This window comes from Sinocyclocheilus grahami, unplaced genomic scaffold (genome assembly GCF_001515645.1).
Source record: "Sinocyclocheilus grahami isolate Dianchi unplaced genomic scaffold, SAMN03320097.WGS_v1.1 scaffold1666.1, whole genome shotgun sequence".
Taxonomy (NCBI): Eukaryota; Metazoa; Chordata; class Actinopteri; order Cypriniformes; family Cyprinidae; genus Sinocyclocheilus; species Sinocyclocheilus grahami.
The window spans coordinates 84,107-107,029 of NW_015506845.1; the positions used below are offsets into that span (position 1 = coordinate 84,107).

The 22,923-nt window shown below is 36.1% G+C and overlaps 3 protein-coding genes and 1 long non-coding RNA gene across 4 annotated transcripts in view; 2 read left to right on the forward strand and 2 right to left on the reverse strand.

Moving 5' to 3' along the window:
* Positions 1–2,292: 2,292 nt before the first annotated feature.
* On the forward strand, positions 2,293–2,625 carry LOC107571894 (uncharacterized). Its single transcript, XR_001607252.1, has 2 exons — positions 2,293–2,343; positions 2,447–2,625. It is a non-coding gene; the product is annotated as an uncharacterized lncRNA (long non-coding RNA).
* A 6,227-nt stretch (positions 2,626–8,852) lies between these two features.
* On the forward strand, positions 8,853–10,543 carry LOC107571890 (caspase-1-A-like). The gene is made up of 6 exons (XM_016258278.1): positions 8,853–8,876; positions 8,956–9,132; positions 9,292–9,541; positions 9,697–9,795; positions 10,093–10,202; positions 10,337–10,543. Exons 1-6 carry the CDS (start codon positions 8,853–8,855, stop codon positions 10,445–10,447), a joined length of 771 nt encoding a protein of 256 aa, XP_016113764.1. The 3' UTR covers positions 10,448–10,543.
* Positions 10,544–14,515: 3,972 nt separating this feature from the next.
* LOC107571891 (stonustoxin subunit beta-like) lies at positions 14,516–15,764 on the reverse strand. The gene is made up of 4 exons (XM_016258279.1): positions 15,757–15,764; positions 15,576–15,692; positions 15,159–15,205; positions 14,516–15,074 (listed from the first exon to the last, which is right to left on the reverse strand). Exons 1-4 carry the CDS (start codon positions 15,762–15,764, stop codon positions 14,527–14,529), a joined length of 720 nt encoding a protein of 239 aa, XP_016113765.1. The 3' UTR covers positions 14,516–14,526.
* A 762-nt stretch (positions 15,765–16,526) lies between these two features.
* The window catches only part of LOC107571898 (protein NLRC3-like), a 12,439-nt gene continuing 6,042 nt past the window's right edge, over positions 16,527–22,923 (reverse strand). Inside the window, exons 4-6 of the mRNA XM_016258283.1 lie at positions 17,587–17,760; positions 17,170–17,216; positions 16,527–17,085 (exon numbers count right to left, since the gene is read on the reverse strand). Coding sequence (XP_016113769.1) covers positions 16,538–17,085; positions 17,170–17,216; positions 17,587–17,760 — 769 coding nt within the window. The 3' untranslated portion in view covers positions 16,527–16,537. The remainder of the gene's footprint in view (positions 17,086–17,169; positions 17,217–17,586; positions 17,761–22,923) is intronic.

The following is a 22,923-nucleotide window of genomic DNA, read 5'->3' on the forward strand; positions in this document are numbered from 1 at the left end:
AGAACAGCTTGTAAGCTTCAAACGGTCTTGAAATGGCAGGCAAGTCCATATCAAGCCAACATTAAAATCTGTCTTGAAAACATTGTTTATGAAGGAGAAAGTACCTTACAAAACAAAGATAGCATATGAATTTACAAAATTGCGCTGTACATAGACCTTAATCCTCAAGAACAGCGATAAAGAGAAAAAAAAAGATGAACTCTTAACATGACAGTCAATAAATAACAATACTGGCAAAACAACAGCAAAAGTTTAAATTCAGCAAACAACAAAACAATAGTCCTATAACATTAACTGGTAAATGTATTCAAAACTTATAGAGCAGTATTGCATGAAATTAATTGTTCAGACAACTGTGTTTGAAAAGTCTGAACAACATTTGGATACTACAATCCAAAACTCGTACATAAACATTACATTTTAAGCATAATTTATATTGAATATGTTATTGTTGTTTAAAAATATATATTATATATTGTTTTAAAAAAAAATATCCAATTAATAGTATGTCAATTGTATTAGTATTTCTAAGTAAAAATAGTACTGTCAATAATTTTTTTATCAAATTAAACACAATCTTCTGAAACACAAAAACAACCAAATGCCCCAAATAAACAACTCAAAAACATTATTGTTGCACACAGAAACACTTACACAAAGATGACTCTCACTGGCCTTTAATCCAATTCTATCATGTTCCTTTTGTTCAGTTTGACTGTTTGATAATTATGCTCACATAGACCATTTTTATCTTACTGATACTGTATCTTAAAATAGTAATGATAATTAATGACTCTTTATAATCTATCCGATCACCAACACACTTAGCAATACAGTAAAGAAATGGAATGAGTCATGCGGCAGTGGCGAGAGTATTAAAAAGAGTTTAAATGAATGAAAGCCCCATTCCATCTAACATTTACTCACCTGTGTGAAGATGAACTCCATCCATATATTCTGTGGTCTTATCGTTGATTAATTTGTATTTCATCGATACTACTTTGACTACATTTTTAAGTGTCCTCTCACCTGTTGTACATAAACAGACCTGACGATGCACCAAAAACATACTGAAAGCTGATTGGTCTGCATGTTTTCTTTTGATAATGATTGGTTATATATGCAGAGGGAGAGAAATTTCACTAAGCACCCTTTGTTCCTTTCTCAGCCGCATTTTGAATGGAAGTAAACTACATGCGTTATTTGAATATCAATTCAGATTGGTCAGTAATGAGCACAATAGTTCACTATTACATTGTAGATCATGGATAATGGCACATGAAAAAAACAAACATTTTTTTTTTACATTATATGCACATGAGTTATGCACATTAGTGGACAAATTAATTAAAAACAACTTAATCGATGTTAATGTTATGTTTATTTAAATAGGCTATATTTTTCAGCAGTCTAGGCCTTAGTGTGTTTAGATTTTATCAGATAAAAAAAAGAGAGAGAGAGAGAACCCAATTCAGATGATACCAGGCCATTTAAAATTCATGGTTTCACATGATTGTGAATCAAAAACAGATATAAAATGCAATTTATCATCTCAGATTTGTTTTTTGTCCTTTTAATACAGTATATTTGTGCACAGGGTTTCCTGTCACATCAGAATGGTGTTGGAAAATATTGTGAACAGTTATTTTGTGACATGAATTCATCACTTTGAAGAGAACAAATGGCTCCAGATCAGTCATGTTTTATCCTTATTCCTCCAGAGACACAAAATGGAAGCCATTAAAAGATTTATGACTGATGCAGCTGAGCAGCATGTTCATTTCTTACATAAAGCAATGCTATTTGCAATCATTTATTGTTTACCGTTTGTTGTAGAAGTTGCTGTAATAAAAGCAAAGCATGCATGCAAAGCATTGTGGGACATACTCTACTTGAAAAAGGCGGATACTTTGATACTAGTGTGGGCGAGGCTGACAAGTATTTCTGGAAAAACCATAAGAGAAATTGAAACCCCAAACCGAAGTGAACAAGAAACCGCAGACAAATTTTGGTTCAGTCAGACATGTAAGTATTCTATATATATATTTTTTTTACTTAGAAAGAGCTGAGCTAAATCTTATTAATAGGCCTACTCACATTCTTTTCTCTATGTGTTTTAAACATTCATCCTCTTTAATAATCAAAAGACTGAATGTTGCGATTTCCTTTGATAGGTGCAATTCTTCTGTCAGAGATTTCTTTGCTTGTTTTCGACAAACAGAGAAAAGTTTCTGCATGCAAGAGCATTGTGCTTTGATCATGTTGGCAGAAGCAACCGAACACTAAAAATGGATATCAACCAGAATGATCTTGCAAAGCGCCTTGATGTGAAACTTCAGAAAGGTAAAGAAAAACACTGTATATGTTATGATTTATGTCTGATGCGGCTCAGTGTATATTTCTCATACAGTATAACAAACATCCTCTCTTTTCTCTCTCCTTCAAGTGAGTTCTAGTTGATGAGGAAGAGTTCAGCAGCAACAATCGCATCTACCGTAACACAGCCACAAAAATCAAATCAAAGAAACCTAATATGCTACTGCCTGATGAGATGTTACAATTTTTTGATTGTTCAATATGGGTGACATTTTATTGCTTGAATTATTTGGCGTTGGATGTTGAAATTAAACACTAAACTATAATGGCAAAGGATGATTAATGATTACTTAAAGTATTTCATTTAGCTTGTTATGCTGGCAGTGACCAGGGATTTTGGGGATTGATAAATATGGAATATATTTGGAGTGTGTATGGTTGAGATTTTATTGCTGCTCTTTTGTGAGCGATTAGTACGGGTTACACATTTTTTAAATATTTTATTTTTATCTGTAATGTAGGTATTAATTATCTTTCTGAGCTAATCAGAGTGATTGATGAAAAAAGGGTTTGCTTTTCAGTTAGATATTAAGAAACTTGTGATGTTTATGAAATAATCACATCATGTCTGTATCACTACAGAAAATCACAAAAAGAATATATTTGAACAACAGCAGTGGTCCGAGTCATTCTCTTATCTAATAAATGTGATGTTTCTATTACTGGTCTGCTGCTTTGGGTCTGTATTGGTGGCTGTCGTGTGTAAGTGCTGTTTGGTTTATTTGCACCCTCATTTTATTTTCCATCCCAATCAAGTCCAACATGTTCTGGATTGTCTTGTAACAGCTCACACCGTTTGTCTGTTTTCTCTAAATTGCACAACACATCCATTTCGAGCTGTTTGTCCAGAGGCACTCCCCTTCACACTAAATAAACCGGATTGACAAAAACATGTGCTTCTGAGGAAGGCTTTATTTCTTAACAGAAAGGAAACCTCTAAACAAAGGAGCAAGGAAGTGCAGACTACACGAAAACTGTCTTCAGACAGAACCTATAATCAAGTTTATGTTTTTATAGCACTTTATACAGATTGCTAAAAACAGCTTTACTGTAATAAACATGATTTTTTAAAATTATAACTTAAATTTAAATTATAAAATGCCGCTAAATGAGATAATGCAGCGCTATTCATTTAAATTATTCAGCCACTTTATTTGAAAAAAGGAATGCAGCTAAATTTAGTGTATGTTTGTGAGCGGGCAAGGCAATAGCTACTTTTAATTTAATCATTTACGAAAGAAGGTTCTTCAGATTCTAAAAAGGTAAGAAAGAGATGGTTCTTTAAAGAACCTTTGACTGAATGGTTCTTCGCAGAACCAAAAATGGTTCTTCTATGGCATCGCTGTGAAGAACCTTTTAAGCACCTTAATTTTTAAGAGTGTAGTTTAACCATGATATTTGTTCAACTGTGGTTATACAAATTATAAAAAAAAATAAAATAAAAAAACATGGTTACTACACTTTTACTAAAATAAAACCATGGTTAATTTTAGATTTGTTGGGGTAATATTGGCATTGTTGGGGTTCAAAGCTGCTTTAGTCCAGGGCCCCGCACTAACAGCTTCTAATCTACAATGGCCAAATGGTTTTCTTAAATGACAAAGCACTGTTTTTAACTTTCCCTTTAAAGACAATGTTACAAATATTCAACAGATCCATTTCAACCTATTTGTTATCAATGAACTGCCATTCTACGAACTACTGTACAAGATCTTCTCCCCTTTGTACTATCATATTAAATAAATACATTTACACTGAATACCAAAAAAAAAAAAAAACGGATTGACAGAAACATGAGCTGCTGAGGAGGTCTTTATATCTTAAGAGAACTCAAACCTTTAAACAAAGGAACAAACCAGTGCAGACTGTACACGGAAACTTTGTTCAAGCAGAATCGTAAGTAGAGTCACGTTTGCTTTCTACAGCGCTTTCTACAATACAGATTGCTAAAAGCTGCTTTATATATATAAATAAATAAATAGATGGATTAGCATGGCATTTTGATTTCTGGAATCAGAGATCTTAATTTTGAGAGTATATATAGGACTGATGCGTTTAAGTGGAGTAAGTTTCATGGATGTGACACTTTTCTAATATGTGGATGTGTATTTCCTGGCAGACTGGCTTGCTGTGAAAAGCATAACATTTGTTCCATTTCAGAGTGAGTTCAGACGAAGCCCATTCAAAAGACTTTTTTTCTTCTTCTAAACAAAAGTCAATACATTTGATTCTACACGAATACAAATTACAAATGTGTTATATTATGCTGATACATTGTCAAAATGCCACTTTACAAGCTTCTTTTGTAGGCTGAAATAATTCAGACAAACAGTAATAGTTTTATACTTGATACGCTGAGATTATCTAGTAGATTTAAAAAGCACTGCAGTATCCTTTCTATATTTGGAAGAATTTCAGCAGATTGCCAAGTCCTCCTGCTAAACGATTACTAAAAATGATTCCAACACATTTTCTAATTGTGTCTGGACTTTAGAGAACAAGTGTGATGTAGAATGCGTTCCCGCGACAGCGCCGTAGCTGGGGTTTGCGGGGCCCCAGAGCAGGTTGTACCAGTGAGCCCTGTTTGAAATTATTTAATTTGTATGTTCATACTATTTATATATTTGTGCTATTTACACAATGTTTAAGTTGTTTCAAGTTTGTATGTGTCCAGGTACAGAAACCGAATAATAAGATATCACTGCATAGTCTTCACTGTAAAAATGTAAATCAAACAAAAATGTATTCAGACACCTTCAACACTCTCACATTATCACAGTTTATTTGCTATAGTTTAGAAAATGGTAATAAAATATGACAAGAACTTAAACTGTGTCAGAACAAATTGATCTTGATAATGTTAGATAACTTTGATAGAAAGGTATGTAATGGATTACAATCAACCAAAACTGTTAGTATGACAATATTTACACAACTATCAATACTTTGTTGTCCAATTACCAAGCAATGCTTAATGTTGTTCAGTCTGTGGTGTAAAAAGGTCGCATTAGCAATTAAAGAAAAAACACTTCAGCAAAACATGGGCAGGTCAAAGTGTCTGAACAATTATTTTATAAATTTTACTGGTAGTACATTGTATTAAGAATATTTTGGGTATAATATGTCACAGTTTGCTTTATTTTGCTATACTCACTTACATAAATGAACTGTAGAATGCGCAGCAGTGGCCCGTCAACTGTCCTGAGCGTCTTTTTAGACTGGCCTCAATCAGAGAGCCTATAATCGTCACCACCTTTCACCCCACCTTTCACCGACCCTGCTCACGACAGGGGTGCATTTTTTAGCACAACAAAGTTTCTACTAAATTTATGTGCACATCGCGTAAAAAAAACAAGTTTAACAAACTGTGTCATCAGAATCGACTTCATACAACAAAATCAGTCAGACATTAGCCTATGTATAAATTAAAACTTCAGTTTTATTTCAGGTCTGGTAAGAGTTTAACCACAGCGGTAAACACCGTGATTAGTTTTGTTTAATCAAGATTTTTTTTCTTCTAGTGACACAAAATGGACATCAAAAGAGTGATGACTGATGTACTTGAGGATCTTGTGGATAAAGAGCTCAAACAATTCATCTGGCAGCTGTGCAATGGTGTGACGGCAGGCATTGAGCCGATTCCTCGAGCAAAGCTTCAGACTTCTGAGCGTTATATATATATATATATATATATATATATATATATGTATATAGCAGTCATCTTTTTGAAAAATAAAGATAAATATACATACAATGGAGTTAAGGTAATGTGAATACATATTTGAAATGTAAATATATTATCTGCCTTCAGTTCAGCAGCCTGTGCAGGAGGAAGTTAAAAATTCTCCAGAGTCTATGGAGCTGCAGCCCATCCAGTCCGACTGGCTCAGAGCATACAGCATTACTGCATGCAGCCAGCAATTTAAGCACAGACTTCTTACACAAGAGAGAAATGATGCAAGTATCTCTGTTTCCTTGAACTTTTGTGAAATACTACATTCAGGAGCCATTAGTCCTGCTTTTTGGACAGTCACTTTCCTGCAAAGTTAAAGAACGTTGCCAGACTGTTGACTTTCACACTCCTGCACATTAATCATAAACTGTTTTCCAGTGTATTTTTTTTTTCTTTACAGAGCATGTTGTGAATTATATTTTATGTTGAGCAGTGTTTCCTGACCCTTCTAAGATATTCCCAAAGTTCCTTCTTCTAAGATTCATAATTCTGATGCATTAAATTGATCAAAAGTGACAGTAAAGACATGTATAGTGGTGTAAAATATTTCTATTTCAAATGGATGCTGTTATTTTGAACTTCCTGTTAATCAAAGAATCCTGAAAACAATCTATCACGGTTTACACAAACCACAACTGTTTTCCACATTGATAATAATCAGAAATGTTTCTTGAGCAGCAAATCAGCATATTAGTTTAGGTATGTTCGACTTGAAGCGGCGCTGCGCAGAATGATCAGTGTATGACATTAAAATGCTGCGAGAGGTACATTCACACGAGGCGTCGGCTTCAACGCCTCTCGTTTACTTTGAACAGAATGATGTCAAGCATTGGCGAATTGAATTGTGGGTCTATCGCGTCGCTTTGGCATTGCTCACGGCAGAAGTTGAAAACTTTTCAACTTTTCAAGCGACAACGCAGGTGTCAGCCAATCAGATCGCCTTATGCAAATACCCTAGCGCAGACGCTAGCCAATCCCGTTTCGAATCGCTCTCGCGGTACTTTGATGTAAAACACTGATCATTCTGCACAGCGCCGCGTCAAGTCGAACACATCTATAAGACTTGTTCGATATAAACTACAGTAGCCTGTCACCGGCTGGAGAGCAGCCACTTGCAGTTGGGGAGGAATGAAAAGCGGAGATGTCAAGTCGGACACTTTCTGCTCCCGGTGGTGACACTTGCATACTCTTATCACAGATAAAGTGAATTAAACGTAACATTTGTCAAATAACGTGACGTTTCAGAAACGTTTTCATGAGCAACAGAAACACTTTTTATATACTGCTTAATACAGTGCCATCTGTTCATGAATAAAGTTCAACATAAACATATACTATTTAAATACCAATAAAATGGGGGTATAAATGCTTTTATCAGTGTTTTTTGATAAACATGACTCAATATAACAGTGCAACTACACTAAAAAAGCTTTTCTGTTATAAAAACACAGATTTGTGAGCATTATTGGAATTGAATTGTTAGAATAAACACATGAGCAACAGAAACACTTTTTATATACTGCTTAATACAGTGCCATCTGTTCATGAATAAAGTTAAACATAAACATATACTATTTAAATACCAATAAAATGGGGGTATAAATGCTTTTATCAGTGTTTTTTGATAAACATGACTCAATATAACAGTGCAACTACACTAAACAAGCTTTACTGTTATAAAAACACAGATTTGTGAGCATTATTGGAATTGAATTGTTAGAATAAACAAGCAACACACGTCATGCTTGTCATCATAGAATCTGACCGATGAGAATAAAGTGTGTCGTCATCAAGGCTCTCGCAGCCGATTTTGAGCAACTGCAGCACCTGACCTCGGCGGCTGGTCTCATTTTGCTCTCGCTGTACTTTGATGGAACATGTGATCCTAAGGCGGCTGCTGCGCCGATCAAAGTCAGACAAATATTCTAACCAGAATGCCAGAACCAGAAAGTTCAATGCAAACGGAGATATTGTCTTTTAAAGTTATGGCAGTTTAATGCCTACAAAAACGGCTCATAGGTACTACAACAAGTTACTTCCCGGGTTTGTTACGTCACAAAAACACTGATAAACCCCGCCCCCGGGAACATGCAACAAAGGGGGCGGGGCCATGTTGCGCTGCTTTAGAGAAGACGAAGAGTTGTTGTCATGCCATTCTGGTTACATTAAAATACTTTTGTCCAACTTTGATCGGCGCTGCAGCCGCCCTACGATCACGTGTGCATTCAAAGTACCGCGAGAGCAAAACGGGACCAGCCGTCTAGGTCAGGCACTGCAAAGCCTTTATGACGACACACTTTATTCTCATTGATTAGATTCTGATGACAAGCATGATGTGTGTTGCATGCTTATTCTAACAATTCAATTCCAATACTCACAAATCTGTGTTAATATAACAAAAAGCATTTTTAGGTAGTCGCACTGTTATATTGAGTCACGTTTCAAAAACACTGATGAAAGCATATACACCCCCACTTAATTGGTATTTAAATAGCATATGTTAATGTTTAACTTATTCATGAACAGAAGGGCTGTATTAAGCAGCATAAAAAGGGTTTCTGTTGCTTTATGAAAACATTCTGAAACAAATTTGTTTGCATGAAGTCGAACAAGCCTAATGATTTCTGAAGGATCATGTGACACTGAAGACTGGAGTAATTATGCTGAAAATTCAGCTTTGATCACAGCAATAAATTACATTTGAACATAGATTGACATAGATTATCTATATAATATTGGAGATATGGGTAAACCAAACGATTTCATGGCATTTTATGTAGATTGATCATCTGGAGTTGCATGTGTTTTAATCGTACATAATTCTGATGTTTGTTTTTTTTTCATAGGTTTATATGCCAACAAGCAGTTCTTGGAGGAAAGGCTCAGCTCTGCTAATCAACAACATTAAATTTGACCGTAGTGAGCTCAACAGGCCCGGGGCAGAGATAGATGAGGAGAACATGGAGTGGATGCTGAGAGCTTTGGGTTACAGCGTTGAGAAACACACAAATCTCTCTGGAGATGTGCGTAAGACAAAAGTCTGGCTTCATGAAACCAATACTGCCCAGTCCAGCTGCTAGATTTCTAGTGTGGAAATAGAAATGTGAACACATATTTAAGTCGAATTAGACTCTATATTTTATAGCATGTATTTCTTCTAAACATTGATTATTTATTCACAGGCAATAAATAGAGCAGTCAAGAACTTCTCTAAACGTTATGAACATCAAAACTCAGACAGCACCTTTGTGGTCATCATGTCCCATGGGGACAGATTTGACAATAAAGATGCCATTTTAGGTGTCCATTATCAGAGAAAGAACCCAAGTGATTACTTCTTTGTTGAGAACATCTTCTCCCATCTGAACTCAGTCAATTGTTCTGCTCTGATTGATAAACCAAAGGTTATTCTCATTCATGCCTGCAGAGGAGGTACGACAATAACATGCTCATATTGCGTTGCAATTTCTCATTTCTCTTTGTATTTCCCAGTAACTGTTTCTTAATTTATTCACCTTGCATGCTGCAATATCAAGTCATTCACAGTATGTGAAAATGTCCCACACATGAATAATTTCTCTGTCCAGGTGATGATGGAGGTGTGTATGTTAGTGACAGTGCATTTGAATCAGACTCCTGGGTTCACAAGGAGAAAGACTTTGTCTGCTTTATGTCCAGCCTCCCTGGTGAGTCCTCAGAAACACTGATTGCTGAAATGAGATTGATTTGTTGATTACATTTGGCTGTTCATTTTGTTCCCAAGGTCAGGTAGAAGCTATTAAAACAACTTAGTTTTCCTTTTGTTAAATATATTAGTTTGTTTCACACTCTTAAGAAGAAACTGCCATGGTGAACTGCTGAAACTCAAATGTTTGATGAAACATCATCCAAAATGGCGAACGTTTCTTCCTTAATGAGCAAAGTTTTAAAGGGTGCATTTCACTTTATTGTATGACTTGACAATGACTGAATTATCTCCACAGATGTCTGTGCATACAGGAATCCTCACAATGGAAGTTATTTCTTCAATTACATAGTGGATGTGTTCACTACAAGCGCTCATAAATATGACATTATGGAGTTGTTCAGGAGGGTAAATTGTTTTTCTTTATTCCAGCCAAAAGTCAAAACAATCTCTTTCATTTTATTCACACCAAAGTGCATTGCTCTGTTAAAATGAATGGGTTTGCTTCTTGTCACATTCAAATATGATCTTGTCTTTTATAGATCGCCTCACGCATGGAGATTGACCCACGTTTCACACACAATGAGAAACTGTTGCCGTGTATCGAAAGGACGACCCTTGTAAAGAAATTCTACCTGTTCCCTGGACTCTAATGATGTAAAATCAGTTTAGAGGAAGAATGCTAAAGGTGAATGGGGTAAAAACTAGAAACATCACTATACTTCCTCAGTTGATTAATCACAGTACTTTCAGAGAATTGTCTTATATTTCAAGTTTTTTTTTATGTTATTTAAACGTGCAGTTGAGGCATTACCTAACTAAATATAGACGCATTTACATACATTTTGTAATAATAAAGAACAGAAGTCTAAAACATTGAATAAAGTCAGGTTCAAAATTTAGAACATATAATAAAAAAATATTTTGGGAAAACAACCTGTAAATATTTAAGGGTTTAAAGGATTATTCAATGTGTGTTACTTCAAGAGAGCAAGCATACATCTGTTGATTTATTTTCTTTCTTTTATAATCATTCATTTATAATCATTTATCATTTAATAATTTTATTATTCCATTTAATCATAAGATAATTTATACAACTAGACATTTAATTGATTTATTCATTGATTAGTCATTTATATTATATTTTATAATATTTTTCCATTGTTGTTTATTCTTATGATGTGTGGTTTCAAGGGTTATTTGTCTTCATAAGTAAGAGATCAGGGAATGTCTCCATTTCAAGGATTTTAACTTCAGTGGACACTGTTGTGAAGCAGTAATTTTCCATTGCTATTATTTTGTGGTATAATAACAGTTGTTGGATTTGGGCTGATCAGATGTTTCAGCCTGAGCATTGAAACAAATACACCTCAGTCAACTTCTTGGCTGACAGAAGATTGTTAATAGAGTTTGGAGCACCAGAGGAAAACTTACTGGGTTTTAGATACAAGACAAAAACGGATATCTAACAAATTGAAATCTAACATCGATGGACATAGTTGAAGTGTCATTAAATAAAAACTTAAATGTGTATTTTGGATGTTTTCTTTCCCCTAGTCTGAAAGAAGTCATGTTATGGAAGTAAAGTAGACCAAAATCTCAAAATTGACCAGTGTATGAAAAGCAATAGTTAACATATTCATAATAAAACACATTCTAAATATACACACACAGTACAATACATGCAATTATAAAGTATTATTATTATAATAATTTTTTTACTTAAACTGATCTTATTTAATGACATTTTCTTATATACTACACTATTGCCATATTACTATATTAACCATAAGTTAACCTTTAAAGATAAGTTTTAGCTTATTTTAAATAAGTAATTGTTTTAAAAAGTAGCCTGCTTATATAATAAAAAAGTAAGTTTTACACAAAATAAATTTGATATAAAATTGATATGAAAATGTAGCCATGTGCAGTAATATTGAAAATTGAGAATGTGATGCATCATGATATTGAGTTGATAATGATAATCGTAACTGAATTGAAACCAGTGAAGGTTCACACCCCTATTTTTAAGATGGCAGTACTGACAGAGATTCTATCAACAAAAAGCATAGAAACTGCAATTTTGGTTAAAATGTAAAGCTGTAAAGATGTATTTGCACAGCAGAAGAATTAATTAGGAAGAAATGTAGATTAAGAATCATTTTAGAATCGGATCGTGACTCCCAGAATCGGAATCGGATCGGATCGTGAAGTGCCTAAATATTCCCACCCATAGACTTAAAGGGGTCATATGATGCTGCTAAAAAGAACATTATTTTGTGTATTTGGTGTAATGAAATGTGTTTATGCGGTTTAAAGTAAAAAAAACTACATTATTTTCCACATACTGTACATTATTGTTTCTCCTCTATGCCCCGCCTTTCTGAAACGCGCCGAATTTTACAAAGCTCATAGTTCTGAAAAAGCAAAGTGTGCTGTGATTGGCCAGCTATCCAGTGCATTGTGATTGGCCGAATACCTCAAGCGTGTGACAGAAATGTTACGCCCCTTACCATACCGTGATGATGCCCTGTCAGGCCGGAGCGATGATTCAAAAACATGAAAACCCATTATAAACGAGGCATTTGTTGCATCCAGTGGGGACATAATTACAGTCTGTGAGGCAGAACAGCCGGCATTGTAGTCTACAATGTAGTCTACACACGGCGGCCTAGAGTGAGCGGCGGGCTTGAGAACGGCGCAGCCGGCAGATTCGACGAAGGAGTGTCCGGAGGGCTTGCGGCAACCACATGTGACGACCCCGGGCTGGACTCCGCTTCATCCACGATGAAAGCCGATCCGGCGATGGACAGCACAAAGTTGTAGTATTTCCTCAGCGACCAGCACGGATCAGCTCTAGGCATAACGAAGCGGATATCGTCCTCTTTTGGAAGACCAAACAAAGTAGTTTCACTTTCACAACGAAACACACAGCGTCTTCAGGATATGGCAGTGGCAGCAACAATACTACAGTGAGAATAAAAGTTACACCTTCTTTCTTTGCGTGAACATTTGGGAGGCGTTATGCAAATCTTCCCACATCGTGATGTAGACATGTGGGGGCGTGTTAGAACGAGGCGTTTTAGGGGGGCGTGGCTGACTCTTAACTTTTATAAAGAATATCTCTTTGGATTTGAGACTTTAGTCTTTGCAACTTTACAGATCTTCTTTATGCACCGAGAGCTTGTAACACTCCAAAGAGAAAGGAACAATTGAAATCGCATCATATGACCCCTTTAAGCTAAGTGTAAGGGTGGGGTTGAGCTCATTGCTATGGATGATGTCAGCATACTTACTAACTATGCACACAGTGATTGGCTGATAGTCTCTTTCAGAGATTTATTCATGGAACTATTGTAGAGCACTATATTATGTTCAAATAATATTCACACATGGATATATTCAATATCCATATTCAAATAAAGGTTTAAAAATAAAAATGTTGCCACATCCAAATTTTAAAATGCAGGCTAAGTGTCACTATTTAAACAAATACCGTATATGTTCAGCTAATTGTCAGCCTCTTATACATGTGCTCCTCGTAAACAATTAGCGGATATGCATATAGACAGCTTTTTAACCCTCAAGCAATTTTTTGTTATTTTTAGTGTTTTTTATTTTATTTATTTACCTCTAAAAGTACCATATTTTATGCAAAATATGCTTATTTTTATGTTATATTTAATATTTCTTATACTTCAGTAAAAACAAAAAAAGTGTGTGTTTGTGTGTGCATGCGCAGTGGCTGAGTGGCACAAAAAAAGCTTAAATTCTTTGGTTTTGTATGTGCAAGTGACTGTTTTTGTTCGAAAAAAAATAAAAATAAAACAGGCTCATTAACTGCTGTGTTTGTGTGTGTGTATGTGAGTGTGAGGTGTTTGCCACATTTTTGCCCATACACTTTACAAACATAAACTCCACCAGCGATGAACAGTGTTTTGTCACTACCACAGCATTGTTACACCACTCTTTGTTGACGTACACACACAAGCCACCACTGCGAGTCTTACCAGACAGTGCTGTATTTCTGTCCGCTCGGTTGGAATAAGGATATTACATAAAATGTGGAAAAAGTGAAGTGCTGTGAATACTTTCCGGATGCACTTTCATGACTTTTGTACTTTCATGAAAAATTGAACTCTCCTCTGAACTCTTAACTGCATTGTAGCATAAGCAGACAGTGCCCATAGCCCAATACTATGACCATTATAAAAGTATTTAAAACAGAATATTTACTAGCATTTACCAGCGCGTTTGAGAAGCAGAATATCAGGTTTTTGACAATTTAGTTAAGTATATGCATACTATGAATAAAAAACACACCATACACGTATCTGATGCAACACATGACAAACCAAATGCTGCTTCAGAACCTACTTTCAGATCCCAGTGCCTCCACTTGTGTCTAAAATTGTTTCTCATGTTTACTAAATTTGTGTATAGTCCTGTTAATGTTACTATAAGTCTGATCCTTGTCACAAACATTTCAATGCCCAGTTCCCTATAGTGTAACTATGCAAATAACAAATTTTGACTCTTGAACAGAAAACAACAACAACAGCCAATTCTGTGAATCATTTAAAGAAAGTGATGGCACAATTTTTTTTTCTTTCTTTCACAACAAGAATGAGCATTGGAATGATTAATATTATTTTTTTTTTTCCACTGATCTATTTAAACAAGGGAAATGTCTGTAAAAAAATCAATGATTAGGGTATGCGTCAGTTAGTTAGAAATCTTCTCTTTGTTGTTGAATCTCACACAGAGTCAGTGAGGACCCATAAACCCTGAATCCGGCATAGAGGGGTTCAGTGAATGTGGTGTTGTATGTGTGTAAGTGTGTGAGTGTGTGTGTGTCAGAGATGCTGTAGAAGGACAGAGTGCCGGCCGGCCAGTCCAGATACACTCCTACTCTATTAGACAGTGGCGAAGGGGCAGACAAGTCAGTTCGTTTATTATTGTGCCAGACAGTGAATCTGTTATCAGAGAAGTCCAGACTCCAGGATTTGTCATTGTATCCAAACCTACAGTCACTCCCTCCCTTCCTTCCGATTTCTTTATATGCCACTGCTGCTTGACCCCAGCCGCTCCATTCAACCTCCCAGTAACAGCGTCCTGTCAGACTCTCTCCACACAAAACCCGCTCACCACCAACAAATCTCTCTGGATGATCAGGATACGGCTGCGGCTCTTTCACATATGTTGCCCTCCTATTCTCATCAGTCAGAATGATGTAATTGTTTGCTGTGTTTGGATCCAGTGTGAGATCACAGGCATCTGAATACAAGATGAGAAATGTGTCAAAATAGTTTGCAACACTTTTACATATGTACGAGAGACAGAGAAAGAAACAAGACCTACATTTTCTCAGTCTTGGAGTGATTCTAAAAGGGCCCCCATGGTCCAGACTAAAGAGAGAAAATGTTTGATTGTGAATGTAGATGTCTGATTATTTAGAAAGTAGACAAGTAATACTAAGAATATGAGTAACAATCACTGATCTATGCTAACAACTCAAAACCCATCTAAAGTTTATTATACATCAGTGCTAATATCAATGGTCTATGTCCACATCTTTTCTACCTACAATAAGACATATTTAAAGTTGTGTAAAAGCTGGATTATATATATATTTATCATAACCAGTGTCTGAATCCAGAAGGAAAAAATATTTGTTTCCCTCTAAAGGCATAATCAGGAGTGTTACAGATAGATAGATAAATAAATATTCCTGTTACTAACACACACACAAATCAACATATCAGCTTCCACGCATACTTGAGTATCTGCAGTTTATAGTTGGGATCCTCCAGTTTGTGTTTGAGCAGCTGGACTCCTGATGGTCCTGGGTGATTGTAGCTCAGATCCAGCTCTCTCAGGTGTGAGGGGTTTGAACTTTTTTGCCCATACACTTTACAAACATAAACTCCACCAGCGATGAACAGTGTTTTGTCACTACCACAGCATTGTTACACCACTCTTTGTTGACGTACACACACAAGCCACCACTGCGAGTCTTACCAGACAGTGCTGTATTTCTGTCCGCTCGGTTGGAATAAGGATATTACATAAAATGTGGAAAAAGTGAAGTGCTGTGAATACTTTCCGGATGCACTTTCATGACTTTTGTACTTTCATGAAAAATTGAACTCTCCTCTGAACTCTTAACTGCATTGTAGCATAAGCAGACAGTGCCCATAGCCCAATACTATGACCATTATAAAAGTATTTAAAACAGAATATTTACTAGCATTTACCAGCGCGTTTGAGAAGCAGAATATCAGGTTTTTGACAATTTAGTTAAGTATATGCATACTATGAATAAAAAACACACCATACACGTATCTGATGCAACACATGACAAACCAAATGCTGCTTCAGAACCTACTTTCAGATCCCAGTGCCTCCACTTGTGTCTAAAATTGTTTCTCATGTTTACTAAATTTGTGTATAGTCCTGTTAATGTTACTATAAGTCTGATCCTTGTCACAAACATTTCAATGCCCAGTTCCCTATAGTGTAACTATGCAAATAACAAATTTTGACTCTTGAACAGAAAACAACAACAACAGCCAATTCTGTGAATCATTTAAAGAAAGTGATGGCACAATTTTTTTTTCTTTCTTTCACAACAAGAATGAGCATTGGAATGATTAATATTATTTTTTTTTTTCCACTGATCTATTTAAACAAGGGAAATGTCTGTAAAAAAATCAATGATTAGGGTATGCGTCAGTTAGTTAGAAATCTTCTCTTTGTTGTTGAATCTCACACAGAGTCAGTGAGGACCCATAAACCCTGAATCCGGCATAGAGGGGTTCAGTGAATGTGGTGTTGTATGTGTGTAAGTGTGTGAGTGTGTGTGTGTCAGAGATGCTGTAGAAGGACAGAGTGCCGGCCGGCCAGTCCAGATACACTCCTACTCTATTAGACAGTGGCGAAGGGGCAGACAAGTCAGTTCGTTTATTATTGTGCCAGACAGTGAATCTGTTATCAGAGAAGTCCAGACTCCAGGATTTGTCATTGTATCCAAACCTACAGTCACTCCCTCCCTTCCTTCCGATTTCTTTATATGCCACTGCTGCTTGACCCCAGCCGCTCCATTCAACCTCCCAGTAACAGCGTCCTGTCAGACTCTCTCCACACAAAACCCGCTCACCACCAACAAATCTCTCTGGATGATCAGGATACGGCTGCGGCTCTTTCACATATGTTGCCCTCCTATTCTCATCAGTCAGAATGATGTAATTGTTTGCTGTGTTTGGATCCAGTGTGAGATCACAGGCATCTGAATACAAGATGAGAAATGTGTCAAAATAGTTTGCAACACTTTTACATATGTACGAGAGACAGAGAAAGAAACAAGACCTACATTTTCTCAGTCTTGGAGTGATTCTAAAAGGGCCCCCATGGTCCAGACTAAAGAGAGAAAATGTTTGATTGTGAATGTAGATGTCTGATTATTTAGAAAGTAGACAAGTAATACTAAGAATATGAGTAACAATCACTGATCTATGCTAACAACTCAAAACCCATCTAAAGTTTATTATACATCAGTGCTAATATCAATGGTCTATGTCCACATCTTTTCTACCTACAATAAGACATATTTAAAGTTGTGTAAAAGCTGGATTATATATATATTTATCATAACCAGTGTCTGAATCCAGAAGGAAAAAATATTTGTTTCCCTCTAAAGGCATAATCAGGAGTGTTACAGATAGATAGATAAATAAATATTCCTGTTACTAACACACACACAAATCAACATATCAGCTTCCACGCATACTTGAGTATCTGCAGTTTATAGTTGGGATCCTCCAGTTTGTGTTTGAGCAGCTGGACTCCTGATGGTCCTGGGTGATTGTAGCTCAGATCCAGCTCTCTCAGGTGTGAGGGGTTTGAACTCAGAGCTGAAGACAAATAACCACAGCCTTCCTCTGTCACCATACAGCCTGACAACCTACACACACAACAACAACAGACAGATAGATTAACAGACAGATCATCTACAGACACATAACTACAGCCTTTCTCTGTCACCGTGCAGCCCCACAACCTACACTGTAAAAAATGATACACTATATTTACCCAATAAAATTTTTATTAAAATTGTAAAACAGATTACAAACAATATTATTAATTAAATTCAACACATAATAATTAATTAGAATTAATCAAATGAGATGCTTACAAATTAACCATTCAAAATGAGTAAAATAGCACAAAAAATTAAGTAAAATGTAAACAAAAATATTAATTGGACATAAAAAAAAACACTATGCTAATGAATAGTATATGTTTGGTTTAATAGTATATATACGAGATCAGTAGTTGGCGATCTAGAAACACCCCACAAAAACATAATATGCATGCACATGACATAACCTTCTTCACAAATTTACGTTTTTGTTGTTTACATGGAGATGATACAGGCATCATGTTCAAAAGCTTGTGTTTTCAGGCCCCCAAAACAGAGTTATTGAAGACACCTGATGTTAACAAACAGAATCAGTTTTCTTGAAAGCAAAAGTTTAGGTTACCATAACTGTGGTCAGTGTTTACTTTAGTTGTGCTCTTGACCCTTGACGTTTCGAAATCAGATCTTTATTGGCTACTGTAATTGAGTTATAACAACTAGACAAGCCATGCTAAACAATGGTTGTGTGGTGTTGGTTATGTTTAAGCCACCATCGTGTGACCTGAATGTCTGACCTGGATTTAACTTATCAATTATAGTCTTTCTGTGACTGTGCTGTTTATGGTCTGGAATGTTCAACATAACTAGATATACAAAAGCTCTTCTGATCAATATATATATGTAAAAACACAACTTATTTCATTTAGGCACACAGACATCAAGAATCAGCGTGAGAACCTCAACAATGGTGACCATCAAAAAGCATATTGCAGTGCATTCTGGGTGCCACCAATCAAAATTAATTAATAGCTCCCATCATGCATTGGGGCATGATTTATTTTATTCTTACTATTTTTTTTTATTTTTTGCTGTTTTTATGTGACTTTTTAGTAGCTTGTTTTGTGATGTTCAGAGTTGATCTGTTTATCTTAAAGGGGTCATATGATGCGATTTCAAGTTTTCCTTTCTCTTTGGAGTGTTACAAGCTCTTGGTGCATAAAGAAGATCAGTAAAGTTGCAAAGACTAAAGTCTCAAATTCAAAGAGATATTCTTTATAAAAGTTAAGAGTCAGCCACACCTACCTAAAATGGCTCGTTCTAACACGTCCCCACATATCTACCTCACTATGTGGAAATATTAGCATAATGCAGCCCAAATGTGCACACAAAGAAAGAAGGTGTGGTTTCAGGAACAGCAGTCATGTTGATGCAGCCATTTCAGGGAGACGCTGTGTTTCAGTGCAAAAGCAAAAGCACTTTATTTGGCCTTCTGGAAGTAGATGCAATTAGGAATCATTGGTTTAGATTTATTTACAACAGAACAGCACAACCCAGATGTTCGAATTTGTGCAACGCATTTTATGGACGACTGGCTGTGCACAAAGGTCAATTCCGACTTTGCTATGATAATCTGGCACTTCTGAATCAGCGACTGTACGTATGTTTTGTTAGTAGTTTAAGTATTTGCTATTGACTACTCAAATGTGGAGTTTTGCGCAGCGCAGAGTTACGCGTTGTGTGTGTGTGTGTGAGGGGAACAGGGTCACATCACAGGAGAGTGAACTGTCTGTCAGAAATTATAGCACATCAGCTGTTTTAACTGCATCATCCCTGTTGCCCTTTCAGGCTTGAACTGATGGTAAAGCTAACTATATTACTAACTGTCTTGATGTTTACTTTGAAAGATGAAGCTCGCGATTATGGTAAGGGGCGTTACATTTCCGACACGTGCTTGTGGTGTTCGGCCAATCACAATGCACTGGGTCAGCTGGCCAATCAGAGCAGACTGCGCTTGTCGGAAGGAGGGACTTTGTAGAAAACGAAGCATTTGAGAGAGGCGGGGCATAGAGGACCTACAATAATGTACAGTATTTGAAAAATAATGTGTTTTTTGAACATTAAAGCATGTCAACATATTCTGTCACACCAAATACACAAAATAATGATCTTTAAAATAGCATCATATGACCCCTTTAATATGCTGTTTGTCACTGTTGTTGAGATTCATACGCTGGTTATTGATGTCAGTGTGTTTTTTTTTTTCTTCCCGCATTTTTGATCAGAACAATTTTTTGAGAACATCTTTGGGTTATATTGGAAATTCTAGGTCTTGTCTTGTAGAATCACAGGATAAATCTAACTCAGAGATTAGGTGTTAATGAGTTCAGGTAAAATGATAATTATGGAAAAACATTACCAACACCACCCAATCACCTTTCTCTTGTCTCATCTAGCTGTTGTATAATTTACATTAGCCAAACAATATCTAATCTTAAAAAGTCAAGGGTAAAGAGACCGAATAAATAAAACACTGACCATTCTAATGGTAACCTAAAATTGTTATTTTCTCCTTAAGTGATTCTGTTTGTTAACATCAGGTGTCTTTAATAACGCTCATTTAAAATTTGTGGTTACCATTACTGTGGTCAGTGTTTGCTTTAGTTGGTCTCTTGACCCTTGATTTGTTAACATTAAATGTGGTTTGCATGCTGTAACTAAGTTTAGAGGGTTGGAAAACACAAGGTTTAGAACATGATGCCTGTCTTATCCCCATGTAAACAACAAAAACACGTGCCTGTTTATTACATTTTTGCGTAGTGTTTCTTGATTGTCAACCACTGGCCTAGCATGCATAACATAGTATTCATTAGCATAGGAGTTTTTTTTTTTTTGTCCAATGAATCCAATATTTTTTGTGCTATTTTATTCATTTTGAATGGTTAACTTGTAAGCACCTCATTTGATTAATTCTAATTATGTATTATATGTTGAATTTAATTAAAAATATTGTTTCTAATCTGTTGATACACTTTTATTGAGTAAATATAATGTATCTTTTTTTACAGTGTACAGATATAGACATTAAATCAGAGATTGGGATCTTATGTTACAATGTAACTTTTAATGCTTCATTAGCAAAAACTGATGAAGAACAGCATGTGTACCAGGGGCAATTCTAGGAATATCCAAACCACACATGCACACATCTGTCCCCTACACAAACACGCTACTGTGTTTATACGTTGGACTAGGTCTCTCTGACTTCAGAGTATTTTCTGGTTCACAGGAATTAACATAAATTGAATTTTCCATTAAAGGACAAGGTTTGCACACCTAACCAGGTGTATTTTTTTATTTATAAGGGCATTTTTCTTAACCTCACTAAATGAAAATTCTTAAATTTCGTGAGTGAGTGAGTGATTAAGTGATGTGACGGCCAAATATGGTATCCCATACTCTGCATTTGTGCTCTGCATTTCACCCATCCAAGTGCACACACACAGCAGTGAGTACTGAACACACACACCATGGACAGACACCCACACATCTGAGCAATTAGGGGTTCAATGCCTTGCTCAGGGATGTTGGAGAGCGTGTAGGAGAGCGCTGTTCATTCACTCCCCCCATCTACAACTCCTGCCGGTACTGAGACTTGAACCCATTACATTCATGTCCAACTCTCTTACCATTAGGCCACAGCTACTCCAATAGAATAAATTAAATAATCAAGACAACACTATAGGGAAGTTACCAATCAAATTAAATCTGTATAAACCATATCCATTTTTGCCCTGCAGAGATGATAATGAAGCTGTATCTGGACTGTTATTATTTACTTGATTTATTTAACGCAGCCAAGAAGTTACATAAATATATTTACATTGTAATTACAATTTATTTCAAAAGATTCATGCTTTAAAAATTACATTTTAAATGCTGAAATATTTTGTAATTAAAATATAGTAAAAGTGTGGAATTAAACTGCCAGCAGTTGGCACAAATTTTTAATCATTGAATAATAAATTCAACCAATTTGTTTAAATTGTTGATTCATTTAGGAAAAAAGCAACTGTCAGGCTGCATTCTAAATCACATAATTCCCTCGCACAGACCTTGTGAGCAAGAAGGTAACAGATCAGCCCAAAAGGACTTGAGAGCCTGGTGCTGAATCCATCTCCACACTAAAATACCTTATGAATATTAGGACTGTGCGATTTGGGGAAAGTATCTAATTGCGATTTTTTTTTTTGACAGATACTGTATTGCGATTGCAATGTGAAAATTTTAATTTTGCAAAGTCAAGCTTCAGCTCAATATTGTCAATAGTGTGCAGCCCAGTATGGCTATCATTACCCTGTGGGGAAAAAACAAAACAAAAAACAATAGAGTTTAGGGCATTATTTCAATTTGAATTACTGTTGTTCTATTGGTTCCCATATGCCAGATTACATCCCACCAATATAATCCATCAAATACCAGTAGACACCATTATAATATACATTAATACCAATACAATTCCCATTATATCCCTTAAATCCATTAACATTTCTTTTGCATTTTGGGAGGGGTTTTGTTTTGTTTTTGTTTTTTTTTCAGCAGGGAAGATTATAATGGTTACAGCTCTTACAGAATTTACTTAATTACTGAATTTCACAGGAACAATTTGTTTATTTTGTGTAAATAAAGAACTGTATTACTTTAGTCAATTATTAAAGTATTACATATGTTACACAGGCTGATTTATTAATTTTTTTAGTATTTGGGATTTTAAGAACAAGTGGAAAATGTGCTGAATGTTTCATTTCATCCAAGTGAAATTAGCAAAGCAGTTAGATTGAATTTACATTTGTTTTAAACGCGGAGCCCGGCGCGAGTTAACACAGGTTGCACATGTGCATCAAGCCTCGTCCATATTGCCAGATGCGTTCGTGGAGACTTGCGGTGTGGAGCCGGGCACGAGTAGGCTATAAATGAGCATTACAAAACAGGCTGCGTGTGTGCGGCAAGTGTAAACGGCTCGTCCGTGAGAGACAGGATATACGTGCCACAAGATATATTTGCCTAACTATCGATCTGACCTGGTAGACGCCATAACCCCCCCCCCCCCCCCCCCCCCCCCCCCTCCCCCTCTCCCTCTCCCTCTCTCTCTCTCTCTCTCTCTCCCTCTCTCTCTCTCTCTCTCTCTCAGTAAGTAGGCCAGTGTTA

Bases quoted from the DNA above. Each gene is read 5' to 3' on its own strand.
- LOC107571890 (XM_016258278.1), top strand. From the start codon at position 8,853: ATGGGTAAACCAAACGATTTCATG. The intron at 8,877-8,955 runs GCATTTTATGTA...TTTTTTTCATAG, and splicing joins GTAAACCAAACGATTTCATG to GTTTATATGCCAACAAGCAG. The intron at 9,133-9,291 runs GTGCGTAAGACA...ATTTATTCACAG, and splicing joins ACACAAATCTCTCTGGAGAT to GCAATAAATAGAGCAGTCAA.
- LOC107571891 (XM_016258279.1), bottom strand. The intron at 15,206-15,575 runs GTATGCGTGGAA...TTCTCTCTTTAG, and splicing joins TATAAACTGCAGATACTCAA to TCTGGACCATGGGGGCCCTT. The intron at 15,075-15,158 runs GTAGGTCTTGTT...TCTTGTATTCAG, and splicing joins CACTCCAAGACTGAGAAAAT to ATGCCTGTGATCTCACACTG.